Genomic DNA, 27,628 nt, shown 5'->3' on the forward strand with positions numbered 1-27,628 from the left:
ATTATCTGTAAAGACTTGCATTCCAACCATTATTTTATAAATTGAGTTGTGTCTTTATACGTCCTGTTTGTGAATAGAACTCCCACTTACCTGATGAAGGGGCAGTGCATGTTATACAGACAAAGCATATCGTTCAGAGAGGGACATGAGTGCAGAATGTAGTATTACAGTCATAGCTAGGGTATAGAGAAAGATCAACTTAATGCAAGATAGGTGCATTCAAGATAAGATGTACTGAATGATTACAATGCACTGATTTCTAATGGAGAATTGTAGTTTACAAGTGTCATCTGAACCCCTCCATGAGATTATTTCCTGACATTCCTGGTGCATTATAGTTCTCAATATCATGGGTGTTGAGAGTCAACTTTTCTTTAAAAATGTGAAATGAAATCTCATAGTTATTGACGTTGCAGTGTGAATGGCACTATGCCTTGATACTTATTGCCAGGAATAGACTGGAGGTGAACAAGCAAGGTTCACTTCTCAAAGGTGATTAGTGAGGGCAATAATTGCTGGCCTCATCAGTGACACTTGCATCCCATAAGCGCATTGAAAAAAATAGATGAATGCCTTGTCATTTCTAACAAGAGGGAAAAAAAAGCTGCAGGCTTTTAAGAAATCTTGTGATGTATACCTTAGATTGTATACATCACAACATATTCTCTACATTTTTCAGACATCCTTAGTATCTGAGAATTTTTTTTTGTGTATTTTGTGAGAAATACTGTAATGTGGGAAGACTCACCAGCAGGATGTCTTTTAAATTTTTTTCAGCAATTTTCTGCCTGACAACCAGTCAGAATGACAGGCTGTGTTAGGCTGGGAAGCAGCCAGGTAACAGATGTCAGCTAAGTCTGACATTGCTGGGGCGCGGAAGGTGCCTGATTTCATTGGAGGGGTTGGATATCACGTGGATACACACATTGTTGGGAGGGGATACTGGAGGGGATACAGACCTGGGGATCGGAATGAATCGGGTATTGCTGGGGGTGGGGAATGGCAGGAGGTCTGGCATCGTTGTTCGTTGAGAATGCTCAGCTGATTTCTTGGGCATGACTGTGGGGCGGTAAACTTGTTGGGCCTAGGGTAACAGCCCTGTACCTCTTGGCTTGTAAATAATGTAATAAAGACATTTACTTCCTGGATCTGGCCCTTCTCACTTCCTGTAATATGGTGTAAGAAATCCATGCATTAAAAATAAAAGAATTGAATTATAATGCTCCCAGGCAGCCTACTTAAACATTAATGACTGATCTGCCTGCATCCAGAGTGTGGTTTGATAATCGGCCTCTCTTAAAACCAGTCTGGGGTTAAGAGTTTCAAAATTTTTACCTTCATGCCTACCCACAACCCAACCACCCTGCAATCTAAAAGTCCAACACACCCATCCTGCAAGTTAAAATTCCCAGACTCCCGTCCTATGGGCTAAATTTCTCTATGTATCAAATATAGAAGGGGCAGAGTTTAGACCTAGCAAGATACTAGTTAAGAGTAAGAAATATGACTGAAGAACTAGTCCAAAATAGGAAGTTAAAAGAAGGTAGGTGAGATATATCTTAAAATAAATAGAACAGATGTTACAGTGAAACATACTGAAGGAAGCAAAAAGAGAAGAAAATGGGAAAAGAATACTGATGAGTATGAATGTCAGGAGTTTGGTGTTTAGATATTATAAAATAATGTTTTGGTAGTCAGAAGCATTTATTAGAGTAGGGGGATATGATATTGTAGCCTTCACAAAAGCTTGGCTTCAACCACTGTATAGAATTTTCAGGAGAGATAAGGAAAGAAAACTAGGACTTGTGGCCTCATTAAGTAACAACAGCATTTTAACCACAAAGTATGGTGGTGGTGCACAGATGGAATCTGGCAGGATAGTGTTAGGGCATAATGGAACTTCTATGTTATTGTCAGGGTGATATTTGAGACATCACTGAATAGTATGAAAGAAGTTACAGGTGAGACTTGTAGGTCTTTGTGATAGTAACAATGTTGTAAATATAGGGAATTTGAATTGAAGCTGAACTGAGATATAATGATAGTTTGTAGGCAAAATTAAAAGGGACTGCCAGAATGCATCCAGGATAGTTTCCAGTTGTGGTACAAGCACTAAAGTTTGTTTGTTCTTCCTATTGATATTTCTGGATTAATCGTGGTATGTATGTTACTAGACTAATTGAATTCTTTCAGCAAATTGGAACATAGATGAAAGGAAGCTGAGGGATTTGTATTTGTGATTTTTTTTTGAAGGCACTAGTTAAAGTGTCAAGGAAGCATCAAAAATTGTGGTGAACGTTGAAATACACAGCTGTGTGGCTCAGTGTCAGAAACCAAAGAGCAAATAGATATAAATGATTTCAAATCGACGGGTCATAGTTCATGGCATGCTCAGAAACCTGTTCAGAAACTCTCTTGTTTTGCATTTATATAAATAATATGGGCATAAACATGAGGAAGGATATTGAAATTTGCATTGGAGGGCATGGCGAGCTGTGAATATGAATACAGTAAATTACAGGGAGATATAGACTGATATAGATATAGGATATTGCAATGGCTATGGACGCTAACAAAATTCCGGCAGTGATACTGAAGACTTGTGCTCCAGAACTAGCCGTGTTCCTAGAATCCCTACAGTGCAGAAGAAGGCTGTTCAGGCCATTGAATCTGTAACAACTCTCTGAAAGAGCATTTTTATCCAGCCCCACCTCCCATATCTCCGTAACCCCACGCTTTTATATAATCCACGCAACCTATGCATCTTTGAACACTAAGGGGCAGTTTAGCATGGCTACCTAATCTGCACATCTTTGAATGTGGGGGCAAACCGGAGCACCTGGAGAAAACCCACAAAGACACTTGAAGAACATGCAAACTCCATATGCACAGTCACCCAAGAGTAGGATCCAACTTGGATCCCTGTTGCTCTAACATTAATTTTCATATGCATGTCGACAGAACCCAGCTCTCTTTCACGCCAATTTCTTGCATTCTTCATTATGGCTAAGTTGTTAGATTCTTCATCCAACATCCTTAACTGGAAGCGCAGAAATTTCCTCCAATTCAATTTTGGGAAGACTGAAGGCAATGTTTTCAGTCGCTATGCAAAACTCTGTTCCCTAACTACCAAAGCCATTCCTCTTCCTGGCAACCGTTTGAGTTTAAATCAATTTATTGCTCTATTGGTGTCACGTTTGACCTTGAGATAGCATCTAACCTCATTTTCATACCATCACGAAAACAGTCTATTTCTACCTTTAATAACAAAACCTGACTTTGCCCCATCTCAGCTCATCTGTTGATCTGTTCTCCTGACTGGTCTCCCACACTCTTTCCTCTAAGTCTTGAACTCATCTGAAACGCTGCTGCCCTTGTCATTACTGTTTCCCATGACCCTGTTGCTCACTGATTTACATTGGTTCCTGGTCAAGCAACGTCTTGAAGTTAAAATTCTCATCCTCGATTTCATGGTCTCATACTTCTCTTTCTCTGTAATCTGCTCCAGCCCCACAACTCTCTGCGAAAGCTGCAGTCTTCTAATTCTGGCCTCTCATGCATTCTCAATTTTATTCTGTGCTCTCAGTTGTATAGAGCCTAAGCTCAAGACGTTTGCCCTGCATGTCTCTATCCTGTGTTCCTTCCTTTAGACACTTTATAAAACCTATTCCTTTGATCAAGCTTTTGGTCATCTGACCTAATACCTCTTTGAGGAACTCAGTGTTGTGTTTTCTTTTATAGTGCTCCGTTGAGTGCGTTGGGACTTTTTATTAAAGGCTAAGTATATATAAAATACATTGTTCAAGATGGTGGCTCAATGCCACCTTCTCGAGGGCAATAAATATTGGCCTTGCCAGTGATGTTTATATCCTATGAACAAATAAAAATAAACCACAGCTGCTGAGGAACAATTAACTAATGAAGGAGTAACAGATGTATTTCAATGTAGAGAAATTTGAAGTAGTACAATATGAAAAGAAGAATGGTCAATGAGGGGATTCTTATCAGAATACAGGAACTTGGAGATTTAGGTATCCGAATCCAAATATAATTTTAAAGACTGGAGTGTGGAGGAAAGGGCATAACAAGATTAGTGAGATTCTGGATTGTACATATCTCCCAAGGCAGGTCCAATAGCACCATGACCTTTACCATGCTTAGGATGATGAGGTGGGTCCCAAATCTACTCCAGCTATAACAGGGAATTGAAACCCATGTTCTTGGCACAAACCTGATCCAAGCTGGTCATCCAGCCAATTTAGCCAACTGGCTCCCCAAGAAGTCCAAATTGCTATGGCTATGTGCACGTTGCTGAACTATGGAGATATGGATAGTGCTGGTAGAGGCTCCAATGTCCTTTTCTGACATGACTCACCAGGAATCCCTCCCACTCTTACCACTCGCCATTGGCATATGTTGAAATAATTTACAAGTTGATGATCAACCTGGTTGGCCACATTATGAACACATCTGTAGCCATCAAGTCCAGGACTGAGATCTCAGGAGCTTCTTGCTTAAATGTGGAGATGCTACCACTGGACCACAAGACCTGTTTTGCATGGAAGGGCATCAGAGGAAATGGTATCAAGTTTGTACGAAGCATTGGTTAGGTTGCAGTTGGTACCCTGTTAGGGTAAGGAATTGGTAGACATGGTATGGGTTAATTTGACTGGCACCATGGTGTGATCTTATAATCTTGGTTAGAGTTGTTAGCTCTGGTTAAGCACAAATTAGGTGCAATAGCCCAAACAATTGCCTTCTCTGGTGCAATTTCCATGATTGCGGGAAATATAAGATATTACTTGAGAAGTATATCATTTTGAGGTCATAGTTGTTTTGTGAGGAAGACGACAACACAAGTACATAATTATCATTTGTAAAGCCTGAGCAAAGATGGAAAGGCCCATCTTAATTCTGAACATTAACTTTGATAATGGTAGTTTGAAAACTTTTCATCTTTTTCATTTGGTTATGAACAGTAATCTTGATTTAGCAGTGCTCATTTGCAAAGTTCAAATGGTAAGTTGAGATGTTTTGACTGCCATGCTATAGGGTTGTTTGTTCATGAATTATTTAAATAAAGGCTGTCTTTGGAAAGTAGAATGTTACACTATGCAACATTTGTCAGCCTGACTGTTCCAACTTTGACAGGCCATCAGTGAACTCTCGTTAAAAGGTGTTAAAGGCAACGACAATTCTTAGACCCTGTCATAACTAATGCTTTATTTGAATCCAGTTTAAGATTTGATGAATATTGCATTGACAATTTAAAATATGTTTTCCAATGCTGTCATTTGTTGAGACATGCTGATAAAAATGCAAGACAATCAAGGAGAGTAGACAGGAATCCATGGCCCTTTTCCTGTTTATTCAGATGTTGGATAATTAAGATTTTGTCTTTGGTAAGGACCATCTTCAAAGAGGTTGTTCTTCAACAAAGGAATCCAGTGTATAAGTATGAAATTTGGTGGTCATTCATTTGGTTCAGTTTGAGCAATTGGAATGTATGAAATTCTGCAAACAGCTGCTTGTATATTAGCTGAGACTCTGTTTAAACAAATCTGTTGTTGTAACTTTGTCAAAATTCTTGAAGAAAAAGTAATTCAATTTGTACGTACACTACTGCAAATTCCAAAGGCAAAATACCGCAGATGCTGCAAACCTGGAATATAAAAAGAAAATGCTGGAAATGTTCAGTAAGTCAGGGAGAATCGTTGGAGAGAAGCAGTAGTTTTTCAGCTCAGTGATCTTTCCTGAGAATTTATAGCTCAATATCTGAGTGAACAGTAGATTTGAGGACCTTGGATTCTTGCCATCGCTGTCTGAATATCTAGCATCTTGTCTTAACACATTGCAGCATTTGGAAAAGATATTTCAGTTTTCAATGCAGTATCTGTCGTCAAATCCTCAAGAAAAGTCATCATCTTGAAAAGTTAACTTTGTCTCTAACTCTGTCAATGCTGTTAGGCCTACTTATTTCCAGTATTTTTTGCTTTTAAGTTACAACTTGTTCTGTATTGAGTTTTGCTTTATGTTTAGTTCTGTGAAATATTGTGACAAATGCAGTAACCCAGGTTCATTGTTTATTTGGCATCTAACATCGGAGAAAGCCAACATAAATGCCAATTCGTAACATGGAATGAGTATTGGACTTCAATTAGGCTAACTTGCTTGCAGAATTTCATACATTCCAAATGCTCAAGCCCAACCAAATGAATGACACCAAATCTCATACTTACAAAGAAAAAAGCATGCAGAGCTCAATTCATGAGAGATGCTGTCTGCTTATGAGAACTGTTAAACTATTCATACAGAAAATAACTTGTTTGAGAAAGCCAAGCTGCTACCTGAATGTTTTGAAGAATAGATTTTAGGTGACTGCTGTAGATTTTCAATTATTAAAGACTGGTTTCAAAAGGATCAATTCAACTCCACAAAGTTTTGTTAGTCACCACTATCGGGACATGTGTCCAAATTAAACTCCACAGCAGGACTTAGCCACATGCACATACCTTATATGTAGTCATATTCTTCTGATTAGGGTTATAACTCTACACTATGAAATGATTTTGAGCTATTTCATCTCTGAAGCAGGAAAGGACGGTTAGAAAACAAAGGAGAAGATTTAGAAGAAAGTGGCGTGATTGATAATGTCAAACGCTACAAAGAAGTTGAGAAGGATGAGGAGGATTGAAGTGTAGTATTGTAACAGTCACATGTGATGATGTGTGCAGCTTTGTTTGACTGTTTCACTTGTTGGTTAAGCTTATATTTTTGACATGCAAAACATTAATTTGAATTTGGTTTATTTCAACTGCTTTCCTTCCAGTGGTTCCAAGAGCTGGTGCACTTTGCTGGACTGCATGAGGAAACTACAGACGTCTGCAGCCATAGGCTTTCCTTTCAGAATTCCACGAACCCACTTGATACTGACTGTCCGGGACTATTCCACCTAATCCCCTGCAATGGCCCGTTGCTGCCTGCATTCCCTCCCTCACTTGTCAGTCTCTCTTGTCAGTAACTCTTCTGGGTTCAGAGAGGGCCCTCAATTAAAACAGAGTTAAATTGGTGCATGTTTCACACTGTTATGGGACACACTCACCCTTTCCAACCACACACCCTGGACTCTAGCACAGAAATGAAAGTAGCAGCTTTGTCACAATACTCTTGCATAGCATTGTGTGATGTTGTTCTGAGTCACCAATGTTCTCAATGTGCCAGCTATGAAAGATTTCTCTTTGTGAAATGTAACCGTACAAATTACATTTGCTTCTCAAAGGCGCAAGAAATGAGGATGGCATTTGGACAGCTTGTGCTAAATTCTATGTTTGCAAGAAAACTGTGCTGTCATTCTTTAGAGTATTTTCCTTTCAGAAGTTCACATGCACTAACTTAAACAATATTTGTGCAGATAGGGGAGACAAGAGTCCTTCCACGTTTAGAGTCTTTGAACAAGTTTTTTTTAAAAAATAAATCTTTCTTGCAACTTTCTCCCCTATTCATCCTCAGACTAGATTACTAAAACTGTGAGCGTGGGGTACTATTAAAAAGCTGCATGCTACCCCCACCTTACAGTGACAGGGGAAATCTTTAAACAAACCAATGAGCTACTATGGATTGTTACCTTCATTGTTAAAATAAGTAACAAAATATTCCAAAGAGATAAAAAATATGTAATGAATTGAAAGGAGTGATTGATTTTAGAACCGTAGAAAGGTTATAGCACAGAAGGAGGACATTCGGCCCATTTTGTCTGTGCCAGCCCAAGGACACAGGTGCCCTTTCTAATCCCACCTTCTTGCACCTGGCCCCTACCCCTGTAGCTTACAACAGTTAAGGTGCAGATCCAGGTACCTTTTTAAAAAAATCTTTTAAACTGTCTCTTTCTTAAATTTAGGATTTTGTCCCATCAGTTTTTTAAAAAATTTCATCATTGCGGATGCCATCTCAAACTAGTTTTTGAGTGTTTTTTTTCTGCATCAGCTGTGATTCACCACCCTCAGTTACCTTCAACATTCATCCCTTCCACCCCCATCTCACCATGGCTGCTATTTGCACTGCTGCACCAACTCACCAAGACCTGCACCAAATCCACTACATCCATTACTTAGAAGGACAAGAGCAGCTAGTCAATATGTTTTCCCAAAGGTAGGGAAGTCTAAAACTAGAGGGCATAGGTTTAAGGTGAGAGGGGAGAGATACAAAAGGGTCCAGAGGGGCAATTTTTTCACAGGGTGGTGAGTGTCTGGAACAAGCTGCCAGAGGTAGTTGTAGAGGTGGGTACAATTTTGTCTTTTAAAAGACAATTAGACAGTTACATGGGTAAGATGGATGTAGAGGGATATGGGCCAGATGTGGGCAATTGGAACTAGCTTAGGGTTTTTTAAAAAATAGGGTAGCATGGACAAGTTGGGCCGAAGGGCCTGTTTCCATTCTGTAAACTCCATGATTCTCTGACTCTGATGCATTGGAATTCCATCAGCTGCAGGCTTTCCTCCAAATTTTACACCATCCTGATTTGGAACTTAATCTTTGTTCTTATATTGTTCCTGAGTCCAAATCCTGGAACTCCTTCCTTAGCAACACTAGGTGTATCTACACCAAACATCTGCAGAGGCTCAAGAATGTGACCTTACACCATGCTCTCAAGAGGAAGTATGGGTGGCCAACAGATGCTGGTCTTGCCATCAGTACCCGCATCCTGTGAATGAATTTCTTAAAAACAAGCTCTCAATTGTATATTGGGCGAATGACTTATATTCTTTCAGCTTCACAGGACATATAACTGGAAAAAGTCAATCAAATCAGCTGGCAAATGTGTTTGTTGAACAGCCACCAAGCATCCATGTACTAGGAATAATTAACATGCATTTAAAAGCTAGATAAAATACACGGGGGAGAAAGGAATATAAAGTTATGCTGATAGGGTTATATGAAGAGGGGTGGAATGAGACTCATGTAGAGCGGAAAACATCAGCATGGACCAGTTGTGCTGAATGGCCTGTGTTGGTGCTGACAGTTATATACATCAGGCTATTTATCAATGATCTAATCCAGTCAAGGTCAAATTCAGATGTATTATTTTAAATACAGGTGATCATCAGCATTGTATTCTTTGTTATGCTGTTCATTGTTTGAGTGATGTGTCTCCATTGCAGAGACTTTTCAGTGGCGACTATTAGTTGCAGCTTCCACTCAGATGCAGCATTGAGGTGCAGTTTTGTGGGTAGGATGTCTACATAATTCAGAGAAGAGCTGACTCCAGTGGGAATTAGGGGTATCACTGCCCTTCTAAGATCTACAAAAAACTTTATAGAAACTGAACTGTTGGAGTCTGAGACCCTAAATACATGAATGTAAAAGATATTGTGGCACTTTTTTTTATTCATTCATGGGCTGTGGATGTCACTGGGCTGGGCCAGTATTTGTTGCCCATCCCTAATTTCCCTTGATTTGAGTGGCTTGTTTGGCCATTTCAGAGGGCAGGAAAGAGTCACATGTAGGCTGGTTAGGTAAGGATGGCAGGCTTCCTCCTTCAAAGGACATTGAACCAGACTGTCCATCATTATAAAATCCAATGGTTTCATGGTCATCATAAGACCTTTCGTTGAAGTCAAATTTAATCACTGCTGTGGTAGGGTTCAAATGTGGGTGCCCAGAGTGCCTGTGTTACTAATTTCTGGAGTACTAGGTCCTGTGCCAATAACACTATGCCACTGCCTACCAAGTACAAAGGTAGAATGTTTCTGGTGTCCTGGTCAATATTCATCCTTCCAACAAAATAAATTAACTGGTTGTTCACCTCGCCCTTTGTGAGATGCTCCTGATTACAAATAGGCTGTCATACCAGTTGATAACTGTTAGAGATGTCTCAAGGATATTAATGGTGTTACACAAATGTGAGTTCTTTATAAGTCACAGGTCTTTTCTTTATCAAATCAGACTGACCAGAAGTGCTTCTAGAGTGTGATTTATGAATTATATCTTGCAGTTAATTGCTATTTGTCATTTTCTTTAAAATTCTTATGTGAACATTTTCTGACTTCTCTCCTACGAGCCATAGTTATAGTTAAGATTGACTAAGAGAGGTGTTTGACTGAAATATAGATCACTAATTACAGGTATAATTGGTTGTACTGATGTACTGGCTTACTGTTGGATGCTGAATGCAGTGCTTCCTTTTCTTGAATCACAGAAGGCTGTTCAGCCTATTGTGTTGTGCTGTTTCTCTGAAGGGGCAATTCACCTAGGGTCACTCCCATTCTTTTATCCCAATAGTCCAGTGCGTTCTTTTTAGATAATAATCCAATTCTCTCTTGAATGCACGAATTGAACTTGTCTCCATCATTCTCCTAAGCAGGATATGCCAGATGCTGGCCACTAGCTGTGTGAAATAAAAGTTTTGTTCATATTGCCATTGCTTCTTTTACTAATTACCTTAAATCTGTGCCCTGGGTTCTCAATCTATCCACCAATAGAATCATAGAATTCCTACAGTCCAGAAGGAGTCCATTTGGACCATTGGGTCTGCACTGACTCTCCAAAAGAGCATCCCACCCAAGCCTATCCATGTCACCCCAAGCATTTACAACGCTAATTCCCCTAACCTAACAATGGAAATAATTTCTCCCTATTTACTCAATCCAGATCCTTCATGATTTTGAATACCTCTATCAAATCTCTCCAAAGCTTTCTCTTCAAGGAGAACAGTCCAGTCCTGTCCCAACTTCTCCAATCTATTTATGTAAATTGTTTGGTTTCTTCACACATTTCAATGGGATTGTAGGGCGACATTATCAATTGTCTTGTTATTTATGGCCTTGTACCATGGAAATCAATGGCTCAACCAAATGGAAGAAACTTTCGCTAGGTGTGTACAGGGATAAAATGTAAATTGGTGACATTTCTGTGCAACCACTCATATGATTATGCAAAAATTGTCATGTGACTCTATAAATATGCAACCATTTTCAGATATTGGGAAGTATGGTGACTGGTGTAGCTAGGTATGTCATTACATAGTACTGTGCACAGTTCTGATATACACATCAGTGAACAGAAAATTAAATCGAGGTTTTTGGTGAGCCGAACACGTGATTCCATCAATTCCATGGTTCGGGATTTGTTTAAGTACTGTAATGAAAGATTTTATTGGTATGTTTAGGTATTAGACCTTTGTAGGCCCATAGTTATTAGTATTGACTGTATCTATATACTTGTTCTTTTTCTCTATTGTTTTACAGAGCCAAAGACAGCATGTACCATTCCCTGACTTATGCCACAATATTGGAAATGCAAGCTATGATGACCTTTGAACCTGAGGATATTATTAATGCTGGGAACACAATGAAAGAAGCCCAAACAATCTGCCAAAAGCAAGTTGTTTTTTTTTCTATAAAGTTCAGTAACAATCTAACTGACCAGTTCTACTCAGCGATATCTAATAGTTTTGATACCAAGTACATAAGAACATAAGAAATAGGAGCAGGAGTAGGCCATCTAGCCCTTCAAGCCTGCCCCGCCATTCAATAAGATCATGGCTGATCTGTCGTGGCTCAGTTCCACTTTCCCGCCCTCTCCCCATAACCCTTAATCCCCTCTCTTATCAAAAACCCATCAACCCGCGTCTTAAAAATATTTAGCGAGGCAGCCTCCACCACTTCAACGGGCAGAGAATTCCAGAGATTCACCACCCTTTGAGTGAAGAAGTTCCTCCTCAACTCCGTTCTAAACCGCCCCCCCTTTATCTTGAGGCTGTGCCCCCTAGTCCTACTGTCTTTTTTGAGCGGGAAGAGTCTCTCCACCTCTATCCTATCCATCCCATTCATCATCTTATACGTCTCAATGAGATCTCCCCTCATTCTTCTAAACTCTAACGAGTACAAGCCTAGTTTATTCAGCCTCTCCTCATAGCTCAACCCCCTCAGCTCCGGTATCAGCCTAGTAAACCTCCTCTGCACTCCCTCCAAAACATACAGGATTCACAAATTTATCAATGTGAGCAGCGCAGTAAAGATAAATGCAGCAAAGCCTACTTTTCATGAAAATTACTTGAAATTTACACTTGTAAAACTGAAGCAGCAAAATATGTCTTGTAGATGATATAAAATTGCAAAATATTTAAAATCTTCAGTCTTACTACAGGTGCCGTGTGCACACCAAGGCTTTAGCTGTGGGAGAAAAGGCACAGAGGGGAGCTGGTGTTTTCTTTTGGTGAAGTTGCCTGGATTTGCTCTCCAGCTGGAGCCATCTACACAAATCCTACTTCTCTGAGCCTTTCACCCATCATTTTTAAATTGCTGCTTTGTCAAATATGACTGGTTTCTTTTTAATGGCCCTCTGTATGCAGTTATACCTTCATTGTATCTTTCGATAATCCTCAGTTTATGTTCTCTGTTTTCACTAGTTAGCAAATCAGTAAAAAATCACCAGGAGTTTTCATTATAGAAATCCTACAGAGGCCTTTCAGCCCATTGAGTCTGCACTGACCACAATCCCACCCAGGCCCTACCCCCATATCCCTACGGTCCCTAAGATTTACTGGAGGCTTCCCATGCACTGCCATCATAACATCTATATGGAGTGGATGAAGAAGTGGGTAAATTATTGGTGAATTTTGCTTTATTTGTCCTTCCAAATTCTGAAGGCTTTTAAGTTCCAGAAGTTGATGGTCAGAGATGGAGGGGGGGACATTAGGCTGTGGCTGCAGAACCTATAGGTTATAGGATCTCTTCAGTGCAGGTCATTTGGCCCATCAGGTCTGTACCAATTCCCCATAACCCTGTGCATTTATCATAATCCACCTAACTTGCGCATCTTTGAACACCAAGGGGCAATTTAAAATGGCCAATCTACTTAAACTGCACATTTTTCGACTGTGAAAGGAAACCAGAACAGCAGAGGAAACTCAGGCAGACATGGAGAGAGTGTGCAAATTCCACACAGTCACCCAGGTCCCTGGCGCTGTGAGGCAGCAGTACTAACCAGTGCATCACTGTGCTGCTCACATAGCATGACGCCTTGTAGGTGGGGGTGGATGGGGTGGCATACTGTAGGAGGCTTATAATAATGAGCATTTGCCTATTTCACAGGTGGAGATAAATAATATAGATTATGTAATATAACTCCAATATTGCTCCATTTTATATGGGACAATGGCTTTTTGTCATTGCTTAGATAGAATCCCTCATGTTTGACCTTTTAAAAGTATGAACGCAAAAAGCAGAATCAAGTACCAACCACACAGTCGTTCATCCCAATCATTTGTTATATATTGTAATCTTCCATTCAATATTTGAGCTCAGTGTGAGGACATTAAATGTAGCATTCACCAGAAATATCAGTGGAGGAAAAATTGGAAGTGCTTATGATAAGTAAACATACAGAACTGTGATTGATCAATGGCATTGTGGAAGATAGTGTCGGTATTTGAGTTCCATTTTCCCCAGTGCATAAGGACTGGGGAATAACTAAATGCTGTTTCAATTCCTTTTATTCCGGATTCCTCCAGATAATTAGGGGATCTGGGAACAGGGATACCATGAATTTTTATGAGATTTAAAGATTTGAAATATGAATGTAGCTGGATGGAACTGGAGAAAGGGGGAAGGAGAAAATGAAAGTGATATAAACTTCCTGCTTCAAATCGCATTGCAAATGTTTTGAATGTCATGAAAATGTTTCACAGTGCAGCAATTGATCAGCTACTTCACGGATCAAGAAATAGGGACAAGGGGGAGGATGAATTTAAACCTTTTTCCTGAGGTTTCTGATGTTATGGGAAACCGTGTGAAACTTTAACGCCATTGTATTTAATATAGTTCAATAAGGATACAAGAAATTTATTACAATTGAATAGCAATCTTTCTACTATTAACCTCACACTTACCCGCATTAAACTCCATCTGCCGCATTTTGGCTCACTCACCTAGCCTATCTATATCCATTTGTAAATTTCTTATTTCCTCATTGCACCTTACTATCCCACTTATTTTAGCGTCATCTCCAAATTTGGCTATTGTACCTTCTATCCCTGTATCCAAGTCATTAATATAGATTGTTGATAGTTCTATGGTTCTATCTCTTTTTTTTCATTTTGAGCCACAGCCTACACAAGAATTAATTTAGCATTTTAAAGATCGGTCAGTAGTACATCACAGATGACAGTCCAAACTGTTAACCTATTAAATTGTACAAGCTACACTCAATGAATCAATAACTTTTTGTGAGTTTATCAGAACCATTAAGATGTAAAATAATATCCCTCAGAGCAATGCTGGTCAGATTTAAGGCAACATGACAGAAATCAGATAAAAATATTAAGCATCAGCAATTGAAGAAAACAAATAACTTTGTATTGTAATGTGTCAAATAAATGTTCAAACATATTGCTTTTAGTGCTTAACATTTTGGCCAAGTCCATGGAACTGTATCCCAGCACAATCCTGTACCTTCCACGTAATTAGAGAATGAAGGAAAGTTGTAAATTGACCTTCGTTGTCATAGTCACGGGATAGTAACCTGGGTTTGTTACTCTCTCCTGTTAGATTTAGGAAAAAGACCACTGTTGCAGACTCAATCAACAGCCTGATGAATAGGCATGCTGCTGAACAATTTACTGAAGGTTAGTATAGTGTCATTTATGGTTTCAACCTTCACTGGTTCTAGTTATCTTTCTTTTCCATCACTTTTAGAAAGGGTACACAAAGCCTTTCAACTAATGTCTCAGCAGTTTTTTGTAATGTATCCCTTTCCTTCAATCTGCCATCATTATCTGACATGAATCCCAGCTGTTATTAATGTGTGAGTTATAAAGGTGAGTGCTGTAAACTGTTAGTTTTCACATGGCCTTAGCTACTTTAAGCACTGCTTTTATTAACTTTTGAATCTGAACACCAAAAACCCCCTGGCTTCTCCAGATCACCTAGTTTTTCCCTATTCTAAGTATAGCTATTAGATATGGGGTGTGGGGGCGGGTGGTTTGTATGTGTGTGCGTGCGCAGTACAGGGGGAAAATGAGGAACTCGGCCCCACTAACTGTGATGCCTCACCACATTTCCTCTCTCTCTCCCCGCAACAGCAAACCATATCATTACAATCTCTTCTCAGCTACTTTCTTTGATGTTCCCACAATTTCACTGAGCTCCGACAAGTCATTTCCTGATTTTGTCTTTTTCTCATTGCTCATGCACATGCTGTCTTCCCCCATGCCCCTTGCGCACATTCTGGGATTCACAGGTGCACACCTTCAATTCCAGCCTTACCTACATGACAGATGTTTGGGCTGGCGTTCTCTCAGATTTGAACTGTTCAATCTGTGATTATCCCTCTCTCTACTCGCACTGTCTGTACCTGTAAAGACTTGATTACTGAAAAAACTTGCATTCCAACCATTATCTTGTGATTGTGGCTCTGTCTATATATGTCGTGTTTGTGAAACTCTCCACTCACCTGATGAAGGAGCAGTGCTCTGAAAGCTTATGATTCCAAATGAATCTGTTGGACTTTAACCTGGTGTTGTGAGACTTCTCACTGTGTCCACCCTAGTCCAACATCAGCATCTGCAAATCATGTATATGACCAAGTATAACTGTGGGCCAAAGAAATCCATGGTCGCCAAGGCAAGGTGTCTGGGGAGAGAGAAGTACAATGTAAACAGTAATTTTTTGCTTTGTAATTTTTCACTTTATATCCGCAAATGGTTGAAATGAAATGCATGTCAATGTATCAATTCTTAATTTTTAAGTTTCTTTCATTAATCTATTAAGTAAACCTTGATTTAACATCTGAATATGTTAACATGTCTGAAATTAAGTGTTAAGCCTTCTTCAAAAAAAGTAAGAATAAAGTTGTACTGCAGTGTTTTAGTAACAAAAGCTCATCTGGATGTTTGATCTGCACACAGAGGAGATGCATGCTGAAGTCTGCTATGCTGAGTGTTTGTTACAGAGGGCTGCTCTCACTTTCTTACAGGTAACAGTATTTTGGTCTGGGGAATTGGAAAGTTGTCATTATTACTTGCAAATCAATTAATATTAAATCATGTATAGTCGCTGAAATTATGTATTTCAGTTGAAGTTGTTTTCTTTTCTTTACAGAACCATTCCCTGTAATTAAATTGATCCTTAAACTGTATATCTATTCCTGTATTAAAACACAATTGAAAGTACAAGACGAAGGATCAGGAAACTCAATTTGGGACCATCAAGTTTGCTTTATCTTGTAAACTACATAATCTTGCGCACTGGTCAATCACCCTGCAGTGTGTAAAAAGAAAGGGCGAAAGAAATGGCAAAAATTCAAGAAAAACTAAGAAATTCCTTCTCTGTCCCTGAAGTTAATCAAGGCAATTCCAGGCTAACTAACCATTTAAACCCCCAGAAATGTAAATCCTTTTTTTTAGGAATTTGTCAGATTCCCTTTTAAAAATCTGTAGCAGTAATATATTATCATTAGTCTTATTTCTTCCAGTAACACATTGTAAAAAGAAATGCATCTTAGAATCTAAGCTCTTTGCCTATGAATTCTATAATATGAGCTTTAGCCCTTTCATCCCTATCCATTGCAAATAATCTTGTAAATAAACTGCATTGTTTTATGAAATCTCGGTCACATCTAAGCCTGCATTTCTGTCAAATAGACCACCTTAATTCCCATAGTCTATTCTCATACTTAAGGATTCTAAATTTGACATCAACTCATTTGCTTGCCTCTGCATATTCTTCAGAGATTCTGTATCCTACACCAAGTTAGTGTAGTGGCAGGATCATTGCTTCGTAAATGTTTGGCATTGCTAATCATCATACTGTAGAGATTCTCTCATTCTGCGATTCTACCACATTTTCCAAGTGATCATTTATCATTTCATACAAAATTTTGTCCAGTAGTTTCCTTGCCACCACTTCAAGTGGTTATATTTTCAAGGCCCATGTTTTTCTCTTTAAAGAGGTGAGATTTAGTTCTCGGGAAGCAATGAGCTAAAACGTAAATTCGTCGATATCCTTGAACAATTTAGGAAGTGTGTTGTTTTGTCCTGCAGCATGATCAGTTTTAATATTTTGCTAAAATCTCTTCTGTGAGATGGGGGTGGGGGGAAGGGTTACTGTTGCTTGCAATTATTTAAACAACCTTTGCTGAATGACCTGTCCTGTGGCGTCACCTTTGTTAGGGAAACTAAATGCAAAGTATTTGTTTAGCTGATCAGCAAGTGAAGTCACTCAAAGGATCCGTCCTTGATTCCTTGATTCTCTGATACACTGAGTGGAATTTTCTCATCCCACCCGCCACAGGAATCGTAGCGGGCGGGATACCAGCTATGAAAAGGTCTGTTGACTTCGGGTGGGATTTTCCGGACTTGGGGCAAATACGGCTAGAAAATCCTGCTGTGCCTTCAGAGATAACTGAAAGAACAATCTGCCAGATCTATAGCATCTGAATCTCTGGCATATGGAGATACTTGTTTTCTGAGGGGTCACAAACTTCAGATACACTTGATTGCCCCTGAGGATTCACCTTCCCTTGAGTTCTTTCTCCCATTTGGCGTATATACACTATGAAAAAGAAAAACAGCCTGTGAATAGCATTAGCCATGTGAAGATTTCTTATGAATAGGCCTGATTCAAAATTTTAAAAATTGGGCTGAATTGAAAATGTTTAAAAAGTCTGCAATTTTGGCTAATTTGGTTGTATGTTTTATTAAGAAAAATATCCTATCCTGTATATTATTTATGCCATAGAATTCATAGATCGAACGTGGTTGTGGCAGTTAGCCCAATTCTGTGCTTTTATAGTACTTCATTTGGCAGCAGCTAAAAAAAAATGTTTTTTTTTGTTCCCATCCTGTCCAAACCTTTTAAAAAAAATGAACCTGTAAAATCACAAGAGTAATGTGCATTGGAAAGAGTGCAGAAAAGTACACTAACAATTATTCCAATTATAAATGTTATGTTGTGGCCGTTATGGTTTCATCAAGAGAAGGGTATTCACTGATAAGGAAACTTGGCACAGGAGGTTTTTGCAGCAGAAAGGCTACCCCAGAGCAGAGCCCAGTTCTACATCTTCACAACACGATTCCAGAAGTGAAATGCCTGAGAGAGGAATCTCTCTCTCTCCGGTGTGATCACTCACTCTTGGTTCCAATTGGTCCCTCAAATCAGCTGATTCACTTCTGCTGTCCTGTCTTAAAGCAACAGACACCACATACACAACATTCCAAACCCTTTTACTTGTGCAATCTTCAAAATTGATTTATTCAACCCACATTCCAAATAAATATTATACACACAAGGTAGACATTTGTAAATCAATACAGCAATTGTTCAGTCAACACATATGCAACATAAAATAGGTGAGCCACGAGAAACAGTGAAAAAGCTCAGTCTCCACTTGAAGGTAAGATATAGCTGAAGGAAAATCTTGCTGATTTATTAATTGGCGAGGATAATGCAAATTTAATATTTTAAAATAAAGCTAGATAGTAGAGTTAGTGGCTAATAAAATGAAGAGATAAAAATTCTACTTTTGAATAAATACCAGAAATATCCCAATGGTGTAATAGAGATATAGGCCTGGATTTTCACCTGAGACAGGTTGATTTGTGCATACTTTAAAAGAATTTTTAAAAAAATCCCCAACACCATTGCTGTGCTGTACAATTTTCAGGAATGCCTTTAAAGCGTGCAGGCTGCTTCCTGCCAGAAGCCCACATCCGACATTACTGACCTGGACAGCCCCACAGTGGGGGGAGACATGTCCTAGTCCTGTGCAATTTCCACGGAATCGGGGCCAGGATTTTAAAGAGTTGTGATTCATGCCTTCTTAGCAGCTTTGCAAACCCTAGTGTGTCGGAAGGAACCTTTTAAAAGGTAAATTCAAAAGATCCACCTCATGCCCCTTAAGCCAAGTTCAGGCCATCCACCCACTCCCTTGGTCTGTTTTGGGGAGCAGGTGTTCTTGTATTTTAATAGATGTCTGGCTCTCAGTTAAGAATTCATAATGAGGGGCCTGAGAGGCTGGGTAGGTGGGCAGTGCTTGACATAGGGGACATGACAGGCTTGAGGGGTTGGATGAGCATTTGGATAAAGACCTTTAAAACAACCTGCCTCAGCACCTGGCAGCTGCTGTGGTTACCTTCTCACTTCTTCCTGGGATGAATGACCGGATTCCAGCTCTCGCCCAGCTCCCAGCAATGAAGACTTTGCCTTGTTAGGCTGGCTGAATCAGGAATTTCCCCAACTCCTCCATACCTTCCTCCAGGATGAAAATCCAGGCCAGAGACTGGTGATCAAATGCAGTTGTATATTCGGCGAGGAGAGTTAGAATGTTTTGAGGGATAAATTCTGACAGGTCAAAATAAATGATCTTTTGGCATTTTTTTAATGTTGTCCTATTTGTTGTTTCTATGTCCATGGCCTTACATTGACTCTCTCTAAAATTCATATATCAGTTCTTTGCCACTGAAATGGTGCAGGGACTGTTGATTGCCTGCACTCTGTTGTTTTTGTATTATTGGTAAGGTCTATAATATGTATTTTTAGAAATATCTTTCATGAGGTTTCTGATGCTGCTGCTCACTGATCTTTCCTCAATACACAACGTCTTCCATTGTTCAAAACAAAAGTCATTTTTGTTCTCCAGATTAAGAAGTCAAACCAGATCGTAACCTTTCTTAACAGCCACATCATGTGCAATACTTCAAATTCACTTCAATTAACATTTTCTTTACAGGATGAGAACATGATTAGTTTTATCAAAGGCAGCATCAAAATAAGAAACAGCTACCAGACATACAAGTAAGTTGGGCTGAACTCTGGTGTGCCATGCTGGATAATTTTTGGTGAGAATTTTATATTTTGTCATTGTAAGAATAACTAATAGAACCAATTAAAAGGTATGGTGGCTATATGATTGATTATTACAATTATAGTTCATGACTTGCTTCAGATCATTTGTTGAGATTGAATCAAGTACAAGGGGATGGGAATCAGGAATGAAGGATCTAGTCTTAAAATTGGACCCAGGCCATTTAGGTGTGCAACCAAGGAGCACATTTTCACCTCGAGGTTCTGCAGTTTTCACCCCTGAAAGACTATGGATGCCAGGACGGAGGCCAATAGATTTTTGTTAAGTGATATGGAGTTGAGGTACAGATCAATCATGGTATTAAAAAGTGAGGCAGGCTTGAGGAGCTGAATGACCCACTCTAGTTACTATCTAACTATTCACATTTAAGGGCCCTTCAGTGGAGCCTGCAAGCTTCCGATTTATGAAGCTTGTGTGGAGATGTGCTGGAGTGATGACCGCCCAGGCATCCCCTTAAATGTAAAAGCTAATAGTTATTGCAGAACATGAAATAAAAACAGGAAATGCTGTAAAATCTCAGCAGCTCTGACAGCATCTGTGGAGAGAGAACAGAGCTAATGTCTGGATGACCCTTTGTCCCCTTAAATGTGACAGATAAACTGGGCATTTGGGCTTATAAAGCTTGCAGATCACTTGCAAGAAAGATCTCTCTGTGGAAAAATACTAATACAAAACAATCCAAAATTAACTGCTCAAACCATTGTCAAATGTGCTAACAACCCCCTCCATTGACTATTTCTCATTTCTTTCTCCAATATTCCAGTTATGGACTTAATAAACATGTACGATATCATGAGAGTTTGGCTTTTTGCCTGGCTCTAATAACTCAGCAGTCTGAATATGAAATTTCTCCTAATCTTGAAATGTGACGGTCTCTATTAAAACAGGTAAACATCCTCTGCTTGGTGAAGGGAATCTCCAGGCTGACATTATTCTAAAATGAGCCTTGCAATGCAAATAATTACAACATTAAATCTGGAAAAAAAAAATCAAGTCAGATATAAATTTTTAAAATAAGCATTTAACAGTGGGAAATATTTGATTATTGTGTTGTTTTCTGTCCTTAAAGAAATGTTATTTCCTTCAGCTCTGTGCTCTAATCACTTTGTTTCGTTTCTGAAAGGGAACTACTTAATATTGTGCAGTCATCCAACTACACAAAAGGAGAGAACTATAGCCATTTTGAAGGAGGTGTTCAACTTGGAATTGGGGCTTTTAATCTAGTGAGTAAAAACATATGCGATATCACTATTAATTTGTTTATCTTCACCCTTTCCTCTCTACATCAGGTAAATTATGATGTGGAGATGCTGGCTTTGGACTGGGATAAACACAGTAAGAAGTCTCACAACACCAGGTTAAAGTCCAATAGGTTTATTTGGTATCAAAAGCCACTAGCTTTCGGGCCTCTGACCCTTTATCAGGTGAGTGGAGAGTTCTGATCACAAACAGGGGTTGTAAAGACACACACTCAGTTTACAGAATGCTGATTTAGGATGTGAGTTTTTACAGCTCATCAAGTCTTAAAGGTGCAGCCAATATGAGTGGAGATAACATTAAGCACAGGTTAAAGAGATGTGTATTGTCTTCAGACAGGACAGTTAGTGAGATTTTGCAAGCCCAGGCAAGTCATGGGGGTTACAGATAGTGTGACATGAACCCAAGATCCCGGCTGAGGCCGTCCTCGTGTGCGGAACTTGGCTATCAGTCTCTGCTCAGTGATTCTGCGCTGTCATATCGTGAAGGCCGCCTTGGAGAACACTTACCCGAAAATCAGAGGGCGAATGCCCGTGGCCGCTGAAGTGTTCGCCAACAGGAAGAAAACATTCTTGCCTGGTGATTGTCGAGTGGTGTTCATTCATCCATTGTCGTAGCGTCTGCATGGTCTCCGCAGTGTACCATGCCTCGGGACATCCTTTCCTGCAGCGTATCAGATAGACAATGTTAGCCAAGTTGCAAGAGTATGTACCGTGAACCTGGTGGATGGTGTTCTCATGGGAGATGATGGCATCCGTGTCGATGATCCGGCATATCTTGCAGAGGTTGCTGTGGACTATGGTTTGTTTGAGGTTGTGTGGTTGTTTGAAGGCAAGAAGAGGGGGTGTGGAGATGGCCTTGGCAAGATGTTCATCTTCGTCAATGACATGTTGAAGATTCCAGAGAAGATGTCATAGCTTCTCTGCTCTGGGGGAGTACTGGACAACGAAGGGTCTACTGTGTCCCGTGTTTGTCTTCTGAGGAGGTCGGTGCGAATTTTGGCTGTGGCGTGTCGGAGCCGTTGATCGATGAGTCGAGTGCCATATTCTGTTCTTGTGAGGGCATCTTTCAGTGTCTGGAGGTGTCTGTTGTGATCCTCCTCATCTGAGCAGATCCTGTGTATACGGAGGGCTCGACCGTAGGGGATGGCTGCTTTAACGTGTTTAGGGTAGAAACTGGAAAAGTGGAGCATCATGAGGTTATCTGTGGGCTTGCAGAACCAGGAGCACTCCTCGTCACAATGGGTGTCTCGGCACTCTACACCGGCATCCCCCACAATGACGGCATTGCTGCAACTGCCTCAGTACTCAACACCAACAGCTGCCAGTTTCCAGATGCAATTTTACAACTCATCTGCTTCATCCTGCACCACAATTTCTTCACGTTCACCAACCAGTTCTTCTTCCAGACACATGGAACAGCCATGGGGACCAAATTCGCACCTCAATATGCCAACATCTTCATGCACAGGCTCGAACAAGACTTCTTCACTGCACAAGACCTTCAACCGATGCTATACACTAGATACATCGATAACATTTTCTTCCTTTTCAACTCATGGTGAACAATCACTGAAACAACTATATGATGACATCAAGTTCCATCCAACCATCAGGCTCACCATGGACTACTCTCTGGAATCGGTTGCATCCTTGGACACATGCATCTCTATTAAGGATGGTCACGTCAGCACCTCACTATACCACAAGCTCACAGATAACCTCACAATGCTCCACTTTTCCAGCTTCCACCCTAAACACGTTGGCAAACACTTCAGCGGTCATTGGCATTCGGCCTCTGATCTTCGGGTAAGTGTTCTCCAAGGCAACCTTCACGACACATGACAGTGCAGAGTCGCTGAGCAGAAACTGATAGCCAAGTTCCACACACGTGTGGATGGCCTCAACTGGGATCTTGGGTTCATCACACTATTTGTAACCCCCATGACTTGCCTGGGCTTACAACATCTCACTTACTGTCCTGTCTGGTGACAATACACATCTCTTTAACTTATGCTTAATGCTATCTCCACTCACATTGTCTGCACCTTTAAGACTTGATTAGCTGTAAAGACTCGCATTCTAATAAGTATTCTGTAGACTGAGTGTGTCTTTACATCCCCTGTTTGTGATCAGAAATCCCCACTCACCTGACAAAAAGGGTCAGAGGCCCGAAAGCTAGTGACTTTTGCTACTAAATAAACCTGTTGGACTTTAACCTGGTGTTGTGAGACTTCTCACTCAGGTAGATTATACAGTTGTTTTAGCTGTCCTCCCACTATTCTCTATTGAAGAGCAGACAAACTGCACCTTCTGTTAATGTTGCGTCTGTCAGTAACAACTCAGAAATGAAAGGTCAACCTGGAGGTGACCAGGGATGAAATTGGCCTTTGTCGAGTATTGTAAAATCTCACAATCTTGCAGATTATTTTACAATGCCCTGTACAGAGTGCCTTAATTCCAATCAAACCTGGCTGAGATCAGAGGTTTGGCAGAGTTGTGAGCTCACAATAATGGTTGTTCTGAGTCAAAGACTGAAGCATGAAGGGATTCTTTTGTCACTGCACAAAATAATAATGAAATCAATTTGATTTGAAAGAGGAAATTCCTAATAAAGCTGTTGTTATAAGCGTTTTTCTTCTTTAAACTAATTTTAAAGGAAATAAGGTTTTGCTCTTGTTTTGGTGCAGGAAATTCTAATGTTGATAGATAACCATCTTAGACCAAAAAAATCCTGTTCAAAACCAAAATGTTGCGAATGCAGGAAATCTGAAAAGAAAATGCTGTGAATATTCAACAAGTCTGGCAGCATCTGTAGAGAGGTTAATTCCATTTCTGTATCAAGTTGATGATTTTTCTGTTCCTTGGTCAGTTGTCCTGAAGGGCAAGATCCCTGGATAAGTTTATCACGTTGTCAATTCAAATTAGGGAGAAGGATTCCTGTTGCAAAATTTAGAATTTCCCATCTTCTCAGCATATACCATGGACCAGCAAAACCCTATTTATACCAACTTACAAAATTGGAATGTATGTGAATTTTGTCAGTCTTCGACTTTATCATAATTCTTCCCATTCATTTTTTTTGGTGATTAATAATGTCAGTTGATCAATGGAAATGTTCATAAATTTTTTTTTCTTAACTTTCAAGACAATATCCCTGTTGCCAACAAGGATTCTCCGACTTTTAGAATTTGTTGGATTTTCTGGAAACAAGGTAAGAATAAATATTCAAAAGCCAAGATCTGGAGGAAGGAATTAGTTTTTCCACTTTGCAGGGTAACATTACTTTTCCAGTTCAGTATGTGCAATGAGGCTTTACAAACTACTTATCTTGTATGTGGAATAATTTCTCAGCTAGAAATTGAACCCTACTATTTACAAGTTCCAATATTATGTTTAAAAAAAAAAAATTTCTAGATACAAGCAGAGGCCATTTGCTGTAACAACCGTACCCCCTTCATTATTTGTGTACCATCCTACTTGCCTATCTTTTTTGATTCTCACCCATGAACCATCTCAGCCTATATTTCCAAACATTTTCTTTCCAATGCCACAAAAATGCTTTTCGCTTGCTAAGCCTGGAAGGCTGTTTAAGTTTATTTATTAGTCACAAGTAAGGCTTACATTAACATTGCAATGAAGCCACTGTGAAATTCCCCTAGAATGTTCTAGAAAGTCCCCAAGGTGGTGCATTAATTTGATTGTTGGAAAACTTGCTTCAGCCACTGATCCTCATTGTTTAATCCTCCAATTCTGACACCTGTACCAGAGAATAAAGTATTTTTGTTTATGACTCAAACTGAAAAATGTAAATGATATGGCACAAAAAATTAATCAACTGTTTCTTTCATAGTTTAGATTATCAGGGTAGAAAAGGTGGATTTGAGATTGAGTGACCATTGATAACATCCCAATACAATGGCTAATCACTCCGATATATAGGACAAAACATAAGTTTTCTTGTACACCTCCAAGTAACAATATTATTCCAGGATCGCTATATAAGGATGAGTTTAGTATTGAAATACATTTTGACACCGATGTACTCAACTTGAAATGGAGTTGTTATATTGCACACACAACTGTTTGTTTTAGCTCAAAATAATTTAATGAAAGGCACAAGATCAGTGACAATTCCACTTATTTGCTTATAGTCAGCTGCTTTTCCATGTAATGATTTGCTAATGTCTGTCTCTAATATGTACATCTGTGAGAACTAATCCTTTAAATATTTTTCAAAAAATTTGTCCTGTGAATTCTAAGACTTCATTGTTCAATCAACATATAGTATGGGAAAGTTGAAAAGCAATCACAGTTTACAAATTAACTTAATCAGGGTTCATGCGTGGGTTGTCCTTGTGACATTTGATGGTTAACTTGTTAACAACACTTATTGAACAGGGTCTGTGAGAGCAGGATGCACAAGAAGCAAAACTCTGGGGCCTGTTGCCAACAAGGGCCTGGGCACAAGCAAATAAATCAATGCCGGGGGGAACATGGAAGCAAGATAATTATAAATCAAATGGATTTGATCCGATCAAATCAGGATGGGATAAAATTGACTACAGTTCCCAGAGTTCTGCTCTAATGTTAGATTCAACATGGATGGTAGGGTGATCCAATGAGATACATGGGTACAGCCTGGACTCCAGTCGAGTGAGGCTTCCACAGGTAGCGCAGTTTTCTACCTCTGTGCGAGCATCCTGATCTCTTAAGGCAAGGCAAATAAATACAAACAAAAAAGATGGATTTCAATTGAGGAAAGAGCCAAATAAAGACATTTGGCTCTTTGTTCATAAACATTATTACAAGTTGCCAGATTTCTGTACGACTGTTACCTGTCTGATCTGTCAAATAATCCAATTTAAAAACGTTTTACATTAACAGTGTTTTCATGTATTTTCCATCAGCCAGCTTATATCAAGAGGTAGCAGTAAAGGATTTAAATGTGAATGCTGGGATTATTGTTATCCTGATGCACTGATTTTATTAATAAATATTCTCACACACCACACACAACAATGTTAAATGCATGAGATAGAAAAGCATTGTAAAACTGCACTTGATGGGTTTAATAATGTTGCCCATTGCATATTGATTAAAAAATAAACATATCGTATTCATAGTATTTTAACTAGAACATTGAGTAAAATCTAAACACTGTGGATGCTGGAAATCTGAAATAAAAACAAAGTGCAGGAATAAGCAGATCTAGCAGCAACTATGGAAAGAGAAACAGAATTAACGTTTGAGTCCAACGCGACTTGTCTTCAGAAGTGAAGAGGAGAATATATTTAATCTCTTGTATCTGGATTAACACATTGTGTTGAAGGACTACGAAAATCTCAAATTTAATGTGGACCTCTGCAAACTGAGTTAAATGGTTGTAAATTAATGAATATCACAGGACACAGGAAAAGCATCAAGGCTTCTATTACTCTCCGGAGCCCTGTTGTTGAGTAAAATAGATGGCACCATATTTAAGCTGTGACCAGATCACATCACTGTGCCTTCTCAAAAATCAGTCTGAAGGCTGCTCAGGCTCTTAAGATTATCAATGTGTAATTGCACTACAATTAGTGCAGGCTCATTCAAAAATCAAGATTGGGTCATATTTTAACACCATCTTTAACAATCTCAGGACGTCTCAAAATGGTTTACAGCCAATGAATTGCAATCAAAGTGCAGTCATTGTTGCAATACTGTTCAGTTGTCTGGACGGCTGGTTCATGATGCAGAGCAATGTCAGTGATGTGGGTTCAATTCCCATTTTGGCAGAGATTATCCATGAAGGCCCTACATTCTCAACCTTGCCCCTTGCCTGAGACATGATGATTCTCAGATTAAATCACCACCAGTCAGCTTGCCCCCTCAAAATGGAAAGCAGTTTGTGGTCATCTAGGATTATGGTGACTTCACTGTTCAATTCAATATTTTTGGAATGATGAACAACAAATTCTGTAAAATATGTAAGAAATATGACATCAGAAAACTGTGGTAAGTAGTTTTGAAACATTGTCACAAAATAGCAATGCACTGAGGATATAATCTCTTTTACTGATGAGCTACTTTGTCTTCAGGAATATGGTTTGGAACAACTTCAGGAAGGTGCATCCACTGAAAACTTCAGGGCTCTGCTTTGTACCATGCTGCTTCTGTGTTATCACACATTCATGAGTTTTGTATTAGGTGAGTATTGTTTACACTTCAATTTTTTTTTGAAAATTGAGACAAATTTTCAATTTTCCTAATAACGGGCGGAATCCGTGGAGTTGGTGGGAGTCTCAGCTGCCGGCCAGAGAGATTCTGAGATCCCCATGTCATATCCTTTGGAAAGGGCCCATACTTAACAGGCCTGTGGTAGGCCTTTCTCCAGGATAAGGACACTTGGTGGGTTAGGATGGAGAGGACTGTGGGTGGCTGGAGATGGGAGTGGGGGAGGAGGGGGGGGGAGAGATGGCAGATGTGTAATGTTGAATGGACAGGGCAGGGCCTTCAGTTAGGAAACCACC

The 27,628-nt window shown here is 39.6% G+C and overlaps 1 protein-coding gene across 2 annotated transcripts in view; it reads left to right on the plus strand.

Annotated features, from left to right (window-relative positions):
- ttc39a (tetratricopeptide repeat domain 39A) overlaps positions 1 to 27,628 on the plus strand; it is an 83,725-nt gene that overhangs the window by 25,532 nt on the left and 30,565 nt on the right. For both annotated transcript variants that reach the window (XM_080195482.1, XM_080195483.1), the window contains exons 3-9: positions 11,244 to 11,375; positions 14,547 to 14,623; positions 15,905 to 15,972; positions 19,726 to 19,790; positions 20,984 to 21,083; positions 24,265 to 24,330; positions 27,197 to 27,305. In XM_080195482.1, coding sequence (XP_080051608.1) covers positions 11,244 to 11,375; positions 14,547 to 14,623; positions 15,905 to 15,972; positions 19,726 to 19,790; positions 20,984 to 21,083; positions 24,265 to 24,330; positions 27,197 to 27,305 — 617 coding nt within the window. The remainder of the gene's footprint in view (positions 1 to 11,243; positions 11,376 to 14,546; positions 14,624 to 15,904; positions 15,973 to 19,725; positions 19,791 to 20,983; positions 21,084 to 24,264; positions 24,331 to 27,196; positions 27,306 to 27,628) is intronic.

This window comes from Carcharhinus amblyrhynchos, chromosome 9, assembly GCF_965287045.1.
Source record: "Carcharhinus amblyrhynchos chromosome 9, sCarAmb.v2.hapA, whole genome shotgun sequence".
In the NCBI taxonomy this organism is placed as follows: Eukaryota; Metazoa; Chordata; class Chondrichthyes; order Carcharhiniformes; family Carcharhinidae; genus Carcharhinus; species Carcharhinus amblyrhynchos.